This window comes from Gallus gallus, chromosome 6 (assembly GCF_016699485.2).
Source record: "Gallus gallus isolate bGalGal1 chromosome 6, bGalGal1.mat.broiler.GRCg7b, whole genome shotgun sequence".
Lineage (NCBI taxonomy): Eukaryota > Metazoa > Chordata > Aves > Galliformes > Phasianidae > Gallus > Gallus gallus.
In genome coordinates, this window is record NC_052537.1 from 24,919,668 (window position 1) to 24,935,788 (window position 16,121).

A 16,121-nucleotide genomic window follows, 5' to 3' on the forward strand; every position below is an offset into this window, starting at 1 on the left:
ATTTTTAAGATGGATCTGAAATGTCTCAGCAGAGCCAGGTGAAGATTATGACTCACCCAGAAGGACACAAGGCTTAATGGGCCAATACTGCAAGCTGCTCTATACTCTGAAAACTGACCTGGTTTGTATAGAACCTTGTTTCCAGTCTTCAGGAGAATTTGGAACCAGAGATTCCAAGAAACAACACGCTGGCTGCTTGGTCACATACTGGTAATGAGAATGAAGCAAAACTGCCACCATTGGCCACTCAAACCCCACAGCATGTCTGTCCACAGTCACAGGTACAGACTATGCCATGGTAATACTGATAGGCAAACTTGGAGTATAAAACACACTTTAATTGGAATGTTTACATCAATAAGTTTTTCCTAATGTTTCAAAAATAGGATGCAAAAGTTTTTTTTTTTTTAAAGTCAACAAATTACATTTAAGAAAAGTGCTTCAGTTCTGTCCCTGTGCATGTCACAGCAGGCCATGCTGCACAGCACGAGAGGCCCACACTCCCTGCGAAGTACTTGCATGTGCTGTGCCCTGTGTGCTGCCACAGCTTGCTCTGTAACAGCACTTTGTCAAAGGAAGCAGGCTTGGGAGCAAGGTTAATACATATTGAGTGCCAGAGCACCGAAAAATTGAAGAGCTGGAAGGGAACCACTTTCCAAAGTGGGTCACAGGTAGGGTGACAACAGTGCTGACCCCAGAGATCTGAAAGCACTCCCAGCCTCAGCCAGGACCCTGCTCAGTGCCACCAGCACCTGATGCAGCAGGCCCCCCCCCCCCCCCCCCCACTACAGCCAGCACAGCAATGTGCTCAGGAAGCTGGTATGGGGAGGGTTTTTTGTTTTTGCTGGATATGCGGCTAGTTGTTTAGAACAAGATTTTAGGTATCTGGGAATAATACAAGACTGGACTGAGGGGGGCAGGAAGCCCTTGTCAGCACAAAAACACAAACCTGGATAGGCTCAGGGGTGCTAAGCCACACATTCGCAACAAGAGGAAACATCCACACTAGAGCAACACTGGACACATGTAAAAGAGCCACTCAGATCTCAGCAGAAACACTGAACTATCAAGTCTAAGTACTTAGCTGACTGGCAAGGACATTTTAGCAGTAAGGCAGTGAAGATCCACATGAAATCTCTGGGCTGCCAGGGATGCTGCCCGGTGCAGAACTGACTTTGCTCTTCCTTTAAACCCCAACGCTTCTTCTTCTCCTTCTGCCACTATACATTTGTTCACCTGGGGACAAGGAGAAAGCCAAAAGGAGGGTTATTTGAAGAACTCGTGTAGAAAAAAAAACAAGACATTAAACATTATAACACAACCATAAAACAACCAAGAAAAGCAACCCATGCTGTGTCACCATTTCCCACAGATGGACTGGTGTCCAGGGAGCACTCCAAGCCCTGACCCAGCTCTCCCCTGGGGATGGCAGTTGTCCATACCTTTCTCGCCTTTCTCTCCTTTTGGTCCCCTCTGCCCATGGCGTCCTGGTGGGCCCATTGGCCCAGGGTCACCTGAAGGAATAAGAAAACCAAGTTTATCCACAAGCACGATTGGGACAGATCAGGGTAAGGAACACCAAATTAGGCTGCTGCGTGGGCAGCATCATAATCATAAAGGTATCGCCTTCGCTACATGGAGGCTCTGACTTTAAGAGCAGCCTGGTTCCAACCATCCCCTTGGTCACAGTGCCGCTTCCTGGGCAGTAAGAAGTTATTGGCATTATAGGGCTTGAGAGGGAAAGGATGGCAAGCGTTACCTTTGGGGCCGGGATAACCCCGCTCTCCTTTCTCACCAGGTGGTCCCCGGACAGTACCGTGTGCTGGAGAAGAAAACAGAGAGCATGATAAACCACCTGCAAAAGGACTGTGTGTTCATTTAGAGAAGCAGTGCGTCGCACTGGAAGGACATTTCTCTAGGTTAAATGGGATTAGGCTGGGCAGGAGCAGTTTTTTTCAAAAATGTTTTCATTCCCAATGGACCCGGGGCAGGCTGGGATCTCATCTCACCAGCACTGCTCTGCCACCCAGCCCAAGCGTCCTGCCTGTCACCTGTGCTGGAGCTGGTTCCTGCCTAGAAGGGACTTTGAGAGCAGTGAGCAGCTCTCTTTTTCTGCTGTGCATGTGCCAGTCTAACCAGCTTGAAATGGGCCACAGGGGCTGCCAGCTCAGTAGCCTTTAGGGCTTGGGGTGAATTTTCTACACATAGTGGGAAAACCTGATATCCTTCCTAACGAAGGGACTGCACATCCCAGCGAAGGAGGAAGAGGATCTGCCTCAAGCTTTGCATCTTGACTGTACTTCTTCAGCATGCAAAAGTGAAAGGATCACTGGCTCCACAAGAGGCTGGAGAGACCTCATATGCATGAGCCAGAAACATCAGGTCAACATGTCACTTACTTCTGAAGAAGTCCATGAGGTCCTCAGTGACGTTACCATAGGCTGCAAAGACTCTGCTTATTCCAGGAGGTCCAGGAGGTCCAGGAGGTCCTGGAGGGCCCTGTCCAGTGTAAGACATCAAGTCCTGGAGGATACCTCGGCCTGAAGAAATAAAGACATCATTTGAAAGGAGCTGGTGCTGGATGTTAGGGCAGGAGATTGTAAGGGATAACTACAGGAAGCAGGAAGGGTAAGGGAAGCGAACAGGTAACAGCATGCACAGGGAGTTGGGAGTTGTGTGTCAGAACAGGAAGGCTCAGGAAAAAAAAAGCCATCATACTCACTTTGTAGGTTCTCTGACACATGTCGAGCCAGCTCATTGTAATCCAGGGATCCAGTAAAGGAGCTGCTATAAGATCTGCCTGGACCTGCTGATCTCCTGTGTGACTCCTCAGCTGTCAGCAGCCCATCAAACGACCCATCACTGCCCACAGAGGCACCGTAAGAGCCATCGCTGCCCATGGAAGCACTGTATGATGACATGCTGCTGCTCATAGAGCTGCCGTAAGAGCTGCTTGCGCCAAGTGATCCCCCATGGGATCCCTCAGCACCAATGGATCCTCCATGCAACCGCTCAGAAGCCAGTGAATCATGGTATAATGAAGACATAGACCCAGCCACCAAACCACTATCTCCTTTGGGTCCTGGTGGTCCCCGTGGTCCAGGGGGCCCAGGTGGCCCTGAGATGTAGCTTCGAACCTCATCACCTGCAAAACAGAAGAGGCACTGAGATCAGGGACACTGGGGTACCAGAGCTCCCAGGCTCCACAGATGTCACGTGCTACAATCTGAATGAAGACTGGAGTGTGAAACTCTCCTGACAATCACTGCAGTAACCCTCACCCACTGCCATGCTTCAGGCAGCAGGCACATATATCAACCTGGATCTCTACACATGGGAAAACTGAGGCCTGACATCCTCCTCCACTCCCATCTCTCCCACAATTTTGGGTGCCTCATCGTGGAAACCTGCACAATGATTGCAGAGGGGTGCAGTCCTCAGGCCAAGCACAGCACCTCTGCTGAACAGCATTCTGTGACCAGACTCCCAAAAATAGGCCATTCTCTTGTTGAAAGGCTCCCCTGGATGACGTGCCAACATGAGAGCCCAGACCAACGCTGCTCACAACTGGCTCACTGTTGCCCTCCAAATTTCACATCATCCTTTGCTCTGTAGGATGATGTTCACCAAAGAGAACACTATTCCAGTAGCAAAGATCTGCAAATGACCTCACTAATAACCCATTGTTCAGTACAGGTCATTTTTAACTGCACAGTGCTTGTTCCTTTAGGCTCACAACATGGACTTTGGTCTTGCAGTTGGACTGAGAGGAGATCTGCTTACAGAGTGAACAGTGGTCTCTCTACAGCCTGTAAGGTAAGTACTGGGATAAACAATAAGCCTGTAGGAATGAAGTGTTGCTCCATCACTTTTTCAGGGAAGGCTGTCTCAGCTGCAGCAGAGCCAGCAGCCTAGACAAGGCAGAGCGTGGCTAGGGACACATGCAGAAGGGATGGACAGTGTCCCCTTACTCTTCAGGTACTGGATCAGCTCACTCCTGAACTCATCACTGTGGGTGATGTCAGCATAGGACAAGAGGCCGGTTCCTGAGAAGCCTGGTGGTCCAGGAGGGCCAGGAGGGCCAGGTGGGCCCTGGATGCCAGAGATAGAAGAGTATCCAACACCTTGAGGAATAAAGAGAAAACAATGACAGTGAGAGAACAAGGAAATTGCACGGTGTAGCGGTTTCAAGCACAACAGGAAAGGGATGGGAGGGGAAAGGCCCCTTTCAACGGGGAGAAGGAAAATGTCGTGATGTCATGATATGGAATACTGATAAAACCAGGACACATAGCTAGGAATCTTAAAAGGCTAAAGGCTCCAACCCCAACTTCCAGCCCCTTCCAGCTGATGCTGATGAGATTTTCAGTGACCTTGTTCCCAGTGAGCAGTCATGGGCCCTAGTAAGCTAAATCTCAGGCCCAGTCCCATCCAGCACCTCCAATCAGAATCTCCCTGCCAGCTGTGAGAAAAGCAGGTGCTTTACTTTGTAGGTAAGCAGAGATGTCCTCCAGAGAGGTGCCAGATGATCCAGGGATCCCTGGGGGTCCTGGGGGCCCTGCAGGCCCAGGGGGTCCAACAAGACCACTGAATTCAGAGTCTGCAAGACACAAGGAAAAGAGCAGATGTTACCCAAACCACTGCAAATCCTGGTGAACTTTCCCTGACAGTACAGATAATGCCAACTAAAACCAAGCATGAGATACTTTTTTCTCCCCAGTTCCCAGCACAGCCTTCCTAGCACACCTCACTTCCTTGAATGGAGATGCCATACATGGAAGTCAGAAGACCCCAGAATGTGTCAGAGTCCATATTTTCAAATATGGAACTACTTTTAAAATATGACATAAGAAGCTGTTGTATTCTACCACTCTCCACGAGATCTCAAGATCTGTCTGCAGCCACTCACTGTTTCTACAGGTCCTGGCAGAGCACAGTGCTGCTAAGGCAGAGGTGATCACTGGAGACTTATAGAGGATTATCTATGGTGACAGCCCAAGGGGGAAGTTCTGCACTTAGAAATGAGTCATTTGCAGATAAGGGATGGTGGCAGGGACCCTTGTTGCAGTGCCTTCACTTATTGAATTTTGTTAGTGTGAATAAGCCTGTAACAAGATCCTGTAGGTGGGTAGGAACCTATATCAGGGATCAAGAAGTTGGCTTACTTCTCAGGTATGCTGTCAGTTCACTGTAAGATATGCCTGGTGTTCCCGGAGGCCCAGGCGGTCCAGGGAGCCCAATGCTCATACCAGAACCTGCAAAATCAAACATATTCAACAGTATCATGTTATCACAACAGGCTGTGCTGTAGTGTGGACAGAGGCTGAGGGCTCGCTTGCAGGCAATGCAGGAGAGCCTTTTACAGTGTGGCTTGTTTCCACCAGCCATCTGTGCTAAGAAGAAACTTCTCAGAGTTAAAAAGGCATTGATGGGACTTCTAAGTTGGCTAAGGTGAGGTGATGTCCCTAAGATCAGTTTTTAGCAAAGCAAAACTCACTTCCAGTGTCTGTGCATAATATCTTAGATACAGGACATCTTTGTTCTCTCACAAGTCTATCACAACCCCTGTGAGGAGGTCTCTGTACTTAGGGATTCACTCAGTCAACACTAGAAGATCTTTCACTGACTGCACAAGCTTTTGTTCAGCTTCCAAAGGAATAGAAAGACAATTACTTGTCAAGTAGCTAATAAACCGTCTGGTCAACTCATCATAATCCAGTGACAGAGACATTCCATCTACTCCTGGTCCAGGAGGTCCTGGTGGGCCCCGAGGTCCAACTAGATATTGACGAATTTCTTCTCCTGCAAATAAAAGAGATATTTTAAGACTATCCATCTGCTTAAAAAAAGTCAAGTGTGAGGAGTTCCCAGCCTGTGAGCTGAGATCCCCCACACTAGAGAAACCACCAGAACCTATACATGCAAAACTCCCTTCACCCTGCCCCTCCCTTTCTGAGTGTCGTCTGCCCTCCATATGTTATAAGCCCACAACTGCAAGTGTGTAGGAAAGAATATGGGGCTGGGTATGTTGCCAATCTTAAAAACAAAGACATAGTAAGGCTTTGGGGTGGGCAAGAAGAGATAGGGAAACTTAAGAGACTGGGGCAGTGAGAAAATAAAACCCCAGGCTTTAGTGGGAGACTGGGGAAAAACACTGGGAATTCTTTTAGAGGAAGGATGTAGACAGGTGCCACCTGGAGAGTCAAGGAGAGCAGGAAACTGCAGTTATAGCAGTAGGTACGAAAAGCAAACCAAGTGAACAAGTATAACTTCTGGAAAGCATGCAGTCTTAACAGTACAAGACACATAAATTTGTCTCCAAGGAACTTGGAAGGAGACATTGCAGTGCACTGAGCAGCACCTATGGTAGGCCTTTGCCATCCAAAACAGCTGCTGCTAATCCCAATGGGAGGCAGGAGACAAGAAGGGAAGGGCAGGCGACTGCTGGGATGCTTTATCCACATCTCCACATTTCTCTTCATGGTCACTTACTCTGCAGCATGTTCAAAAGCTCTTGGTACAAAACAGATGTAGTTGATACTGAACTGGCAAATGACTGATAATGATCTGAAGAGCCTAGGGGAATGAAAAGGTTTCATGTTAGGCAAGATCAAGAGAAGACAGAAGGTGAAGAGGGGTCAAGGAGGGACAAAGAAAAGCTGAATTAATCCAGTTTAGCTATTAGAATGGGCTTCCCATGCAGGACAACACGAATCAGCTGCAGTTTCGCATAGCACAGTCATTTCCACAGCAGTGTGTTCTCTGCTTCAAGATTCTAAGCTGCTTCCAAAAGCACTAGGAATTTCATCTACTTTGGGAGGGCTCCAAGATAAGACAGCCCTAGAAACCTGACACCACATACAAAACCAAATACAGTCACTTGTGCTTGGGACATGGGGACATTAAAGATTCTAACAGCTAATGTTTAATGTGAGACTACTTAAACAGCAACTATTAGTTAATCTAACCATTAAAATAAGACAAGGCTCAGAGGTCACTTCAGCTGTGTGAATTCCTGGCTCAAGACATGCAAAAGACGGGCCTGAGGAGCTGCAACTTCAACACTGTTGTCTGTCCTCACGTTCTGTCTCCTTGTACAAGCTTAGCAGTGTGACCTGATGCTCACAGAGCTTACCAGCACAGGAAAATGATGCTTACTTGTCACATAGCTCATAACACGGGTAGCCAGCTCTGCAAAATCAAAGTTCTTCCCATCTGCAGTGGTGAGGATTCCAGGTGGGCCTGGAGGGCCTGGAGGACCTTGGACACCAGTCAAATAATGCCTTACGTTATCACCTAGGAAGGAAGCCCAAGATATGCCCACATCACTAGGTGAAAATGATGGCCAGATACACAATTACTGAACCCTTTTCCCCTAGGGAAAAAATCAGGGCCAATGAAAGACAGTTCTGCAGAGGCTACAGTAGGCAAAGGCACTCCATAATATTCAACAAAAATAAAGCCAGAGCAGTAGGGCTGCTGCTTCTAACAGGAGAGTGACAAGGGACTCAAGGAACAAAAGGAAGACAGGCATGCATCACCTGACCTGTGCAAATCCTGGTTATACTCACTTTTCAGGTAATCAGCGACATACTGCTGAATCTCTTGAGAGGAACTTCCACCTGGGCCAGGAGGACCAGGCGGCCCAGGAGGACCCGGGGGTCCCTGAATTTGTCTGGAACCACCTACAGAAAATATTGTAAGGAAAGTTTTTGGCATGTCTGCATTAGACCAAGAAATGCTAATGGGTGCTGCAGTGAGCCCTTCCCTCTTCTGTGAAGAGTTTTGGGAATGAACTATGGAGTGGCTTTCTCCCCTTCTATCTCCAAACACAGTCTAAACATGGACTATTAAGCAGTCTAACATTTTCAATTCATTTGGCATATTATCTTTCAGCCTACTCAGCTTTGTAGGGCTGAACCCAGAAACCTCCCTGAGTTCAGACAGATAGATCAACCCACTTTGTGCACTAAGTACAATGCTCTGCAGAAATATAGCTAGAGATCCAAAAAGTACTCAAACTCATTAGGCTAACCCCACTGCTCCTAATCCCATCCGGCCCATGGAAAACCAGCTTATGGACCTCCTAACTGGTCTCCACTGCAAGGTGTAAAGTGGGCCCTGCGTGACTCCTGTCACCACAGTGTAGAGACACCTCATATTTTTTAAGGTTCTGTACACAAATCCAATCAGCATTAAATTGGCATTCACATTTCCATAAAACACAAAGGAGTTTTTTTGTAAATCTCCACCAGCAATATCAGCATTTCCTGATAGTATCAGAGCAATGATAGCCTCTTACCTCGAGATGTTCCTGGGATGCCAGGAGCACCTGGGACACCTGCATCACCTGGAAACCAGAGTGAGGGAGACAGACAATTATTTGTAAGTGTCACTGCATCCTGTAGACCTGGTTTGTAAAACAGTCAACCTATATGTCACCAGACAGGCAACCACCTAGCCCTTGCAATGACCAATGACTAAATTGGATTAACAGCTTGCTGGGGAAAAGCATAAGAGGCCACAGCAGCCACCCAGGGCCATGTACTTGAAGGAACTCATTTGCCATGCTTCTGCTGTGCCTGAAAAGGCAAGGGTGGGAACAGCTCTAATTCTCTAAAGACAAGGTTGCTCCATCCTTCAGTTTTAACCAGACGTGATTGTGTGAGGCCACTAACATAGAAAGAAGGTAGACTGTGACTTCACCTTTAGGTCCTGGTGGGCCTGGTGGGCCTGGAGGTCCTTGCATGGTGACTGTACCACCTGTCAAGTATAAAGGAGAGTCATAAATTCAAAGGTACAAACCGTGTGGACAAAATTCTAGCTCCACCAAAACTGAGTTAGATTTTGCCCCTGGCTTCAGCTTATGGACAATGTATTCAAATGAGGAAAAAGTGTATGGACTGACCATGGGAAGAGAATCCTGGAAGGCCAGGTTCACCTGGTTCACCTGCACGGGACACAGAAAAAGAAGAGGTGTCATATACACAAACTACACTGCACCTCAACAACAACCCCTGGAAGCCTCCTTACCTGTGAATCCTCGTGGACCTGGTTCGCCTGTGAACAGGGAAGCAGAGGTGCATTGTTAGCATTTTTTTTTGCTCTGATTCGTAACAGCATTTCAGCCCACACTTCGGAATACTCTCATGGCCTTCAATTTGCAAGGCAGAAGTGGGTAAAGTGAGTAGATCCTATTTCTTCCTGCCAGGCATGAGCTGAGCTATGCCCAACAGGGCCACCTCCTTACATTGACTTACCAAGTCCATGTTGTATTTTGCAAAAAGATTGTTCCCCATTGATCCCCTTTAATGGCAAATTTGAAGTTGTGAATGCTCCTGCATGTTACAAAGCTGGGATCTGAATAGAGCAACTGCCTTGACACCAGCACTATAGACTAACAAATTTCTTTGAAAATGATTTTTTTTTTTTATGGAAGCAGACAGGAGTCCTATTTAGTGATCATTCTTATAGGCACAGAAAGGCAGGAGAGTTTCTGCCTCCAAGCCCTTCCTTCCTTCTTTTCAGCCTGTGGTGTTGTCACTCACCCAGTATCTTGGTGAGGCAGTGGGACTCACCTTGGTCTCCCTTCGGTCCTGGTGGACCTGGTGGACCCGGTGGACCGGAGACAAATGTTTCTGTAATTGAAACAAAAACATTTCCTTATGACATACAACAGGACATGATACAAGTTTCCTTTGGCTCCATCTGTTCATAACCAAGGACAGACTGGAACCAAAATAAACAGGACATTCTCAGGGCACAAGGTAGGGAATGAATCTGAAGAGCCTACCTGAGGTGGATACTGAAGATCCTGGTCTCCCTGGTGGGCCTGAAGGTCCTGGCAATCCTATGCAAGAGAGGCACAAATAGATTTCAGGAAGAACAAGCCTCAGTAACATGAGTAAATACATCAGAGCTGTTCCATCTTCAGTCATGGACATAACTCAAATATTTCCAGGTATAGAATAGCATAATTGTTTTTTCCATGCATACCTATCCATCCCTGTTAGTTTTTTTCATTATCATCTGCTATCACCAAACATAAGACAGAGAAACTTGCTTCTCTGTGGTGCAGTGTGCCTATCCCAGATGGCCTCTGCTGCACTGAGAGGGAAATTTCATATCCTCACCCACTCCCCTTTGCTACTGGCCAGAGAGCAAGGAATGAGGTTATGCTCCTATCTCATGCCCTCCTGCAGTATTCTCTTCTGGCTGTGTAAGGTAAAATTACCATTTTGCTATAGGAAATGGTGTGGGGATATTCTCCTCGTGATCAGTGCTGCTACATCTGTCTCCAGCTGGAAGTTAAGGCCATACAAAAATTAAATACAGAATTATTTTGTTGTGTTCTATGGACATAGGAGAACATTGAGCATCTTCCCTTTATGATTCACTAGTCTGTCTAGCAAATCTTGTCCAAAGCAAATCTCATCCCTTGGGCAGCATCTTACTGCTGTGAAACTGCATTAGTAGGAAACCATCACTTTCCACTTCCAGTATAGTCAGTCTTAACAATTTCCAACATGTCTGAGACTGTTACATGACATTCTACAAAGCACAGGACAGAGGTTCTGAAAAAACCTCCCACTTTCCAGGGTTGTTTCAGAGAAACAAGCTCTTACCTGGGGGACCACGAGGCCCAGGGAGTCCCTGCACAGATTCACCTGACAATGAAATAAACATGATTGTTATAGGGCACTTACAGAACCAAATGCACAGCACAGAAGTGTGCTGAGGTGTCCGTGTGTCCCTGCTTACATACTGATCTCCACTATGTTACATACCTGGTGGTCCAGGGGGACCTGGTGGTCCTGCTCGCCCTTGTAGATCTGACAGCACTGTGCAAGTGAAACACAAAAGAAGGAAAAAATGTTGCTGTGAAGCTACTGCTGTTATGGAGACAGTTGTTATGTTGCTGATAGAAGTTCTTAGAGTCAACAGTGGACTCAGATATTTCCCCTCTCTGCCTCAACTTAGGTTTAGGTCACCCAGTTCCTATCTGAGTTGTGCACCAATTTTGGTTTGCCAATATTTGGTTTGCAAGTTTGGTTGCCAATATGGGGCTTAGGACAGGAAGCAAAATACAGTGCCGAGCAGTCTGGAAGCATATTGAAAAAATAGGAGGTAATCTCTCTAGAGAGCAACAGGTGCTGGGGGAAAGAGCAAAGGACTCAAAGGGTAGAGGAAGAGAGAAAGAACCTTCAAGGAGAGGAGAAAGGAGACTATTACACGACCATCATTTAACAAGTATCTGCACCATGTTATCTTAATTGGAAATGGATCTTCACCTTTAAGTGGAGGCACAAACTTAAAGCTCAGTGATGCAGAGGTCCAAAACTGCATGAGGGATGAGGTAGTACTGGAAGCACAGTCTGGGATCTGTGACCTCATTCTGGTGCACAAAGAGGGTGATTTGACAAGTACCATTTATGGCTTTACGTTCTCCTCTGCCCTGCCTCTTTTGCACACTTATGGAGGTCCTAGACTCTAGGAATACTGATTTTAAGTGCATCACATATCTAGTATTGCACAGAGCAAGCTGACACTTCATTCAGGACACTACTAAACCATTCTGTTCTGCTCTACTAATTTCCATCTTAAAATAGTATTTGTTCTCTTGTGAATTCACCCTCTAACTTGCTGAGATATTCTTATTTCCTTCCTTCCCTGTTCTTCAGATTAACATGCACTTTTAAACTGGTTCTCCACTTACAGATGGCTCTACGTTCATTCAACACAGGGAACTGCCCTACGCAAACACGGTGACCAAAAGGCTAAACTGAGACCCTACTGATTTTCTCTTTGTACCAAGGGCCTGGTACCTCACAGGTAGTTTTGAAAGTACTTCAGGATGCACAGAGGAGAAGCAGGGCAGAAGAGCGGGTGTGTGTTTGGTAGCAACCCATCACCAAACACATGCACACACACTTGCCCTATGGCCTGCTGAGGGAAATGAGGCAGAGGCACCTCCTGAGTGGGCCCCAAGGCCTCCAGCACCTGTCCAAGAAAAGGAGTAGAAAGCTGTGCCCGCTTACTCTGAGATGCCAGTGATGAGACTTCTGTCTTGATAGTTTCTATCACAACTTCACCTGCGGATCCCTTCTCACCCCGTGGACCTTTTTACAGGAAAAGAGAAGAAAGCAAATTAGTTAACAGAGAGAGGCTGAGACTTTGTACCCACTCCTCCTCTTCCTGACAATGGGTTCAGACTGGGAGTCTGAACTCAGTCCCTGGCTCTGTGGAACACTGGACTCAAATGTAGAAATGACTGTACAATTTGCTCTAACAGGATCATACAAAAATAGCTAAGAAGAATTCTTAGGAGAATCAGCTCTGCTCAGGCCTTTCCAAACAGATGTCTATCTAATTGACAGTGGTTTCAATGACATTATTATCAATTTGGCTCTAGTTTGTTCTTGAACTTTTCAAAATAGCAGGAAGCATCCAGCCAAGCTATATCCCCTACTACAGGAAGGCAACTGCAGCTGAGAAGTGCAATAGAAATGCCAGCCTCCAGAAAAATAACAAGAGGAAAAAAAACCAAACATTTTCAGCTTTCACATCACACTTGTTCTTACTATTTCTCCCCTTCCCCTAGAAAGGGGGAAAAAAAAAAAAATGGAAATTCTTTAAAAGATTAATTAAGCCCAATAATGCAGTAAAATGAACTGAAAGGAAGAAATCCACAAACAAAAGGGAGTGAGATTGTGCCAAGGCCTTAGAGACTAGAAATAAAAGAAAACTGATGAATTCCATTTCCATAAGGAACAGAATTGGGGCTGATAGAGAATTGTACCTTGTTGTCCAGGGAGACCAGCTGGCCCAACAGGACCTAGTTTCAAAGTTAAAAAAAAGAAAAAGATTGCATTAGATTTTCCTGGTTGTATTTTATAATAGCAGGAGAGAATCAATAGGTCTTTTATAAGAACAGAAACTACAACGTATTTGTTTGCTCAGTAAATAGAATTGCTATGGGGGTATGAACTCATCAGTGCCCCATGTACCACTCGAAGCTCTGGAAAAGAGGCTTCTGACAACTGATGTGCTCAGTGCCTCTTGGACTGGGGAAATTACCAGAATAGCACTGATCACAACAGAAATGCAACAGATTGAACCCTCCTCTTGCACTGTCTGCTGCAAAGCCTTGATCTACCAAACCAGGTCCAGGACTAGCTCCAGCTATACAGCTGGGAGTGGCACAGAAATGCTATGTGGCATTTCAAAGGCCAGTGGGATTTCTGGTTTTTTTTTTGAGATCAAAAGTAAGACTGGAAAGTACATATGGACTTCAATTCTAATGCAAGGAAAGAAATCAAACACAAGCTTGTTTTCCTGAGAAGCAATAAAGTTTGAGTTGAGTTGCTGAATTTGACCTCTCTCTAGATGATACTCATCAGACCAAGACAAAACAACAGGGTTCCCTATTTCTTCATCTTTCAGCCCTCCCTTTGTTCCACTCCCTTGGGACTGTAACTCATTTCTCCCTTGGGGCCACCGCCTCCCTAACTCTGCCTGAGATCTTGGTCCTTCTGCAGGGAAGGGTGAGGACCATGTGTATCTAGACTGCTTGAACAATCTTGCCCTCCCAGACAGGGTAGCATGGTAGAGACAACAAACATTACATATTAAATTAAAAACTGGATACACAGCAATGCAAGGTGCCTGCAAAAAAAAAAAAAAAAAAACAGCAGAGGAGCAGCTTTCTTACCTGGAACTCCAGGGGGTCCAGTGGGGCCAATTGGTCCTGGAGGACCTGGTGGGCCTGGCAGAGCAATAGTTGATGAACCCTCTGAAACACAAACACAGACACTTGTACACATACAGATATACACACACACAGCAAACATGTAACAAATCTGTTCTCAAGGAATGATTTGACCATCTGTAGCATATGTATTCTCCCAACACTGAGAGCTGCCAATATGGGTCTGGCACACAGTCAAGATGAATTTGGAAGGGATAACAAAAAAACCAGAAAATTATCCAAAAGTGGAAGTGTTTGAACTCTCACAGCAGTACGTACCAGCACTTATGACTTTGCCTGGAGCTCCAGGTTCTCCTAAGAAAAGAAAGAGATAAACATGAATTTCATTTTTGGGAAAGATCTGTCACTAGCTCAAGTACATTGTCTTATTGCTCTTATTAAACATGTGATTTCTATTCTCTTTGCCCTTGATCTCTCATTTAAGAAATTGTATTATTAGAAAGTCACAAAGGAAGCAAAGGAGCCCACTTAATCCAGAGATCATTCAGATTCTCTCTGATCTTTCCGGGCACCATATCTGCCAGAATAGACAATGGGGCTAGAGTTATCAGAGGCAGGTGCACAACTTCCACTGCAGTTACCAGACATCATACTCATACACCCAGTGTAGAACAGATTTTGCTAATATTTTCTCTTTCCAAGAACAAGCTATGCTGAGAGTCTCAGCTGACACACTGCATTTCATGTTTGGTCAGGGAGGTTCTGGCTATTGCTTGTTCCACAAACCTTCCTTTCCTAAAGCCACTAGATGCCACTGTTGATTCAGGGACTGGTCAACAGAGCAGATATTCCTCCCTAAAATGAAGTGCTTGGAAAGAAAACAAGTATTAAGGAAGAAACAAACTCACCTTTAGCCCCTGGTCTGCCTGGGTTGCCTGGAAGTCCTAAAATGAGGATTTAAAGAACAATTTAAAATAATTAGTAGAAACATTGTTTGTTCGGTTTTATCCATATACTCCAGTGAGTTTCACTAATAGATTTATAGAAGGCATTTCCTACTCCAGAACCTGGCTTCCAACATTTATAAGCAGATTGTGCCTTCTTCACATGGTGGAGGAATTCAAGGTGGACTGAGCTGGGAGTGTCCTTGGGCAGAGGTAGGGGCTTTCCATCTTTCACTGCTCCCTTTTCAGAGGCTCCTGGATAAATTCCCTGGTGACTTGCCCCCCCAGACTACTTCTGCCTGTGGAACGTCACATCCTTTTTTCCATCTCTACTACAACCTCCCCCTCCCGATTAGAAGGATTTTTCAGTGATACACAGAAAACTAAACACGTGCTCCAAGGCTCTGCATTCCTTGAAACTTATGTACCAACTGTAAAATCTGTCTCAAAACGAAGGGAGATGCAGAAAACTTGGGATATTACTTTGGAAACCCTGAGTTGTAGATAGGGAAAATTAGAACTTCTTTTGGGCTTATAACAAAGTGCATCATTGATAAACTGGAACATGGTGAAAAAACCTACCTGGTGGTCCTTGGGGTCCTGTGAGACCTAGGTGGGAAAAAAACAAAAAAATCAAAGATTTTTAAACAATTTTTCACACAAACTTTGGGCAGGAGGAAGAAAAGGCAAGATTACATTTGCTTAAAATTATAGCAACTCGTGATGCAAGTCAGCTTAGCACCTGGTATATAAACTGAATGTTGTCTTCTAGCAGCTGAAATTCTTATTTGCAGTGTGCACAATCCTAAGATCACAAATAGTCTAGATTCCCTTTGTATTTTACTTTCATTGCTTTCTTATGCTACAGAAATCCTCTGCCAGCATTAACTTCAAAATAAGACCAGAAATTTTTGACAGAGGTGTATTCCTGACCAAGAAATTGGTTTTGTTCTCTGTATTCTTTTACCTGGCTCTCCTGTATCTCCAGAAGGACCTGGAGGGCCTCGGGCTCCTGGCATTCCCATGAGACCTGGTTCACCTAGGAATGTAATCATGTTAACAACCTGTAATTCACTGATTTATAATCTACCAATTCATTCAAACTTGGCCACCAGGCATCCTTCAGCACTCCACTGTATCATCATAGTCAAGTGGACAGTTTCAGCATCATGTACTTGGAGATGAAGAGAAAAGAGTTGTGTGGCGAGAATAATTCTGTCAGATTTACAGCTCCATTATATGTTGTAGTCCCATGCTTACCAGGTTGACTACATCGTTTTTCTGAGACAGCGAGACATATCTCGCAGCATAAATCTACTGCCATCTTCTTCCACTCCTTTTAGAAATCAGCCACCAGCCACACCAGAAAGTATTTGCTCTTATTCCTCAGAGGAATCTCTTACCTCTTTCACCTGGCTGTCCATCACGGCCAGCTTGTCCTGTTCAAAGAAAACAGATTGTTAGGGACT

The 16,121-nt window shown here is 45.6% G+C and overlaps 1 protein-coding gene across 1 annotated transcript in view; it reads right to left on the reverse strand.

Annotated features, from left to right (window-relative positions):
- Positions 1–317: 317 nt before the first annotated feature.
- COL17A1 (collagen type XVII alpha 1 chain) overlaps positions 318–16,121 on the reverse strand; it is a 39,907-nt gene continuing 24,103 nt past the window's right edge. Inside the window, exons 30-57 of the mRNA NM_001305202.2 lie at positions 16,056–16,091; positions 15,620–15,691; positions 15,235–15,261; positions 14,617–14,652; positions 14,027–14,062; positions 13,712–13,792; positions 12,800–12,835; positions 12,039–12,119; positions 10,788–10,841; positions 10,626–10,667; positions 9,794–9,850; positions 9,579–9,638; positions 9,034–9,060; positions 8,909–8,950; positions 8,707–8,763; positions 8,303–8,350; positions 7,572–7,685; positions 7,159–7,296; positions 6,493–6,576; positions 5,674–5,802; positions 5,166–5,255; positions 4,487–4,600; positions 3,972–4,124; positions 2,723–3,145; positions 2,400–2,540; positions 1,760–1,822; positions 1,443–1,514; positions 318–1,236 (exon numbers count right to left, since the gene is read on the reverse strand). Coding sequence (NP_001292131.2) covers positions 1,187–1,236; positions 1,443–1,514; positions 1,760–1,822; positions 2,400–2,540; positions 2,723–3,145; positions 3,972–4,124; positions 4,487–4,600; positions 5,166–5,255; positions 5,674–5,802; positions 6,493–6,576; positions 7,159–7,296; positions 7,572–7,685; positions 8,303–8,350; positions 8,707–8,763; positions 8,909–8,950; positions 9,034–9,060; positions 9,579–9,638; positions 9,794–9,850; positions 10,626–10,667; positions 10,788–10,841; positions 12,039–12,119; positions 12,800–12,835; positions 13,712–13,792; positions 14,027–14,062; positions 14,617–14,652; positions 15,235–15,261; positions 15,620–15,691; positions 16,056–16,091 — 2,363 coding nt within the window. The 3' untranslated portion in view covers positions 318–1,186. The remainder of the gene's footprint in view (positions 1,237–1,442; positions 1,515–1,759; positions 1,823–2,399; positions 2,541–2,722; positions 3,146–3,971; positions 4,125–4,486; positions 4,601–5,165; positions 5,256–5,673; positions 5,803–6,492; positions 6,577–7,158; positions 7,297–7,571; positions 7,686–8,302; positions 8,351–8,706; positions 8,764–8,908; positions 8,951–9,033; positions 9,061–9,578; positions 9,639–9,793; positions 9,851–10,625; positions 10,668–10,787; positions 10,842–12,038; positions 12,120–12,799; positions 12,836–13,711; positions 13,793–14,026; positions 14,063–14,616; positions 14,653–15,234; positions 15,262–15,619; positions 15,692–16,055; positions 16,092–16,121) is intronic.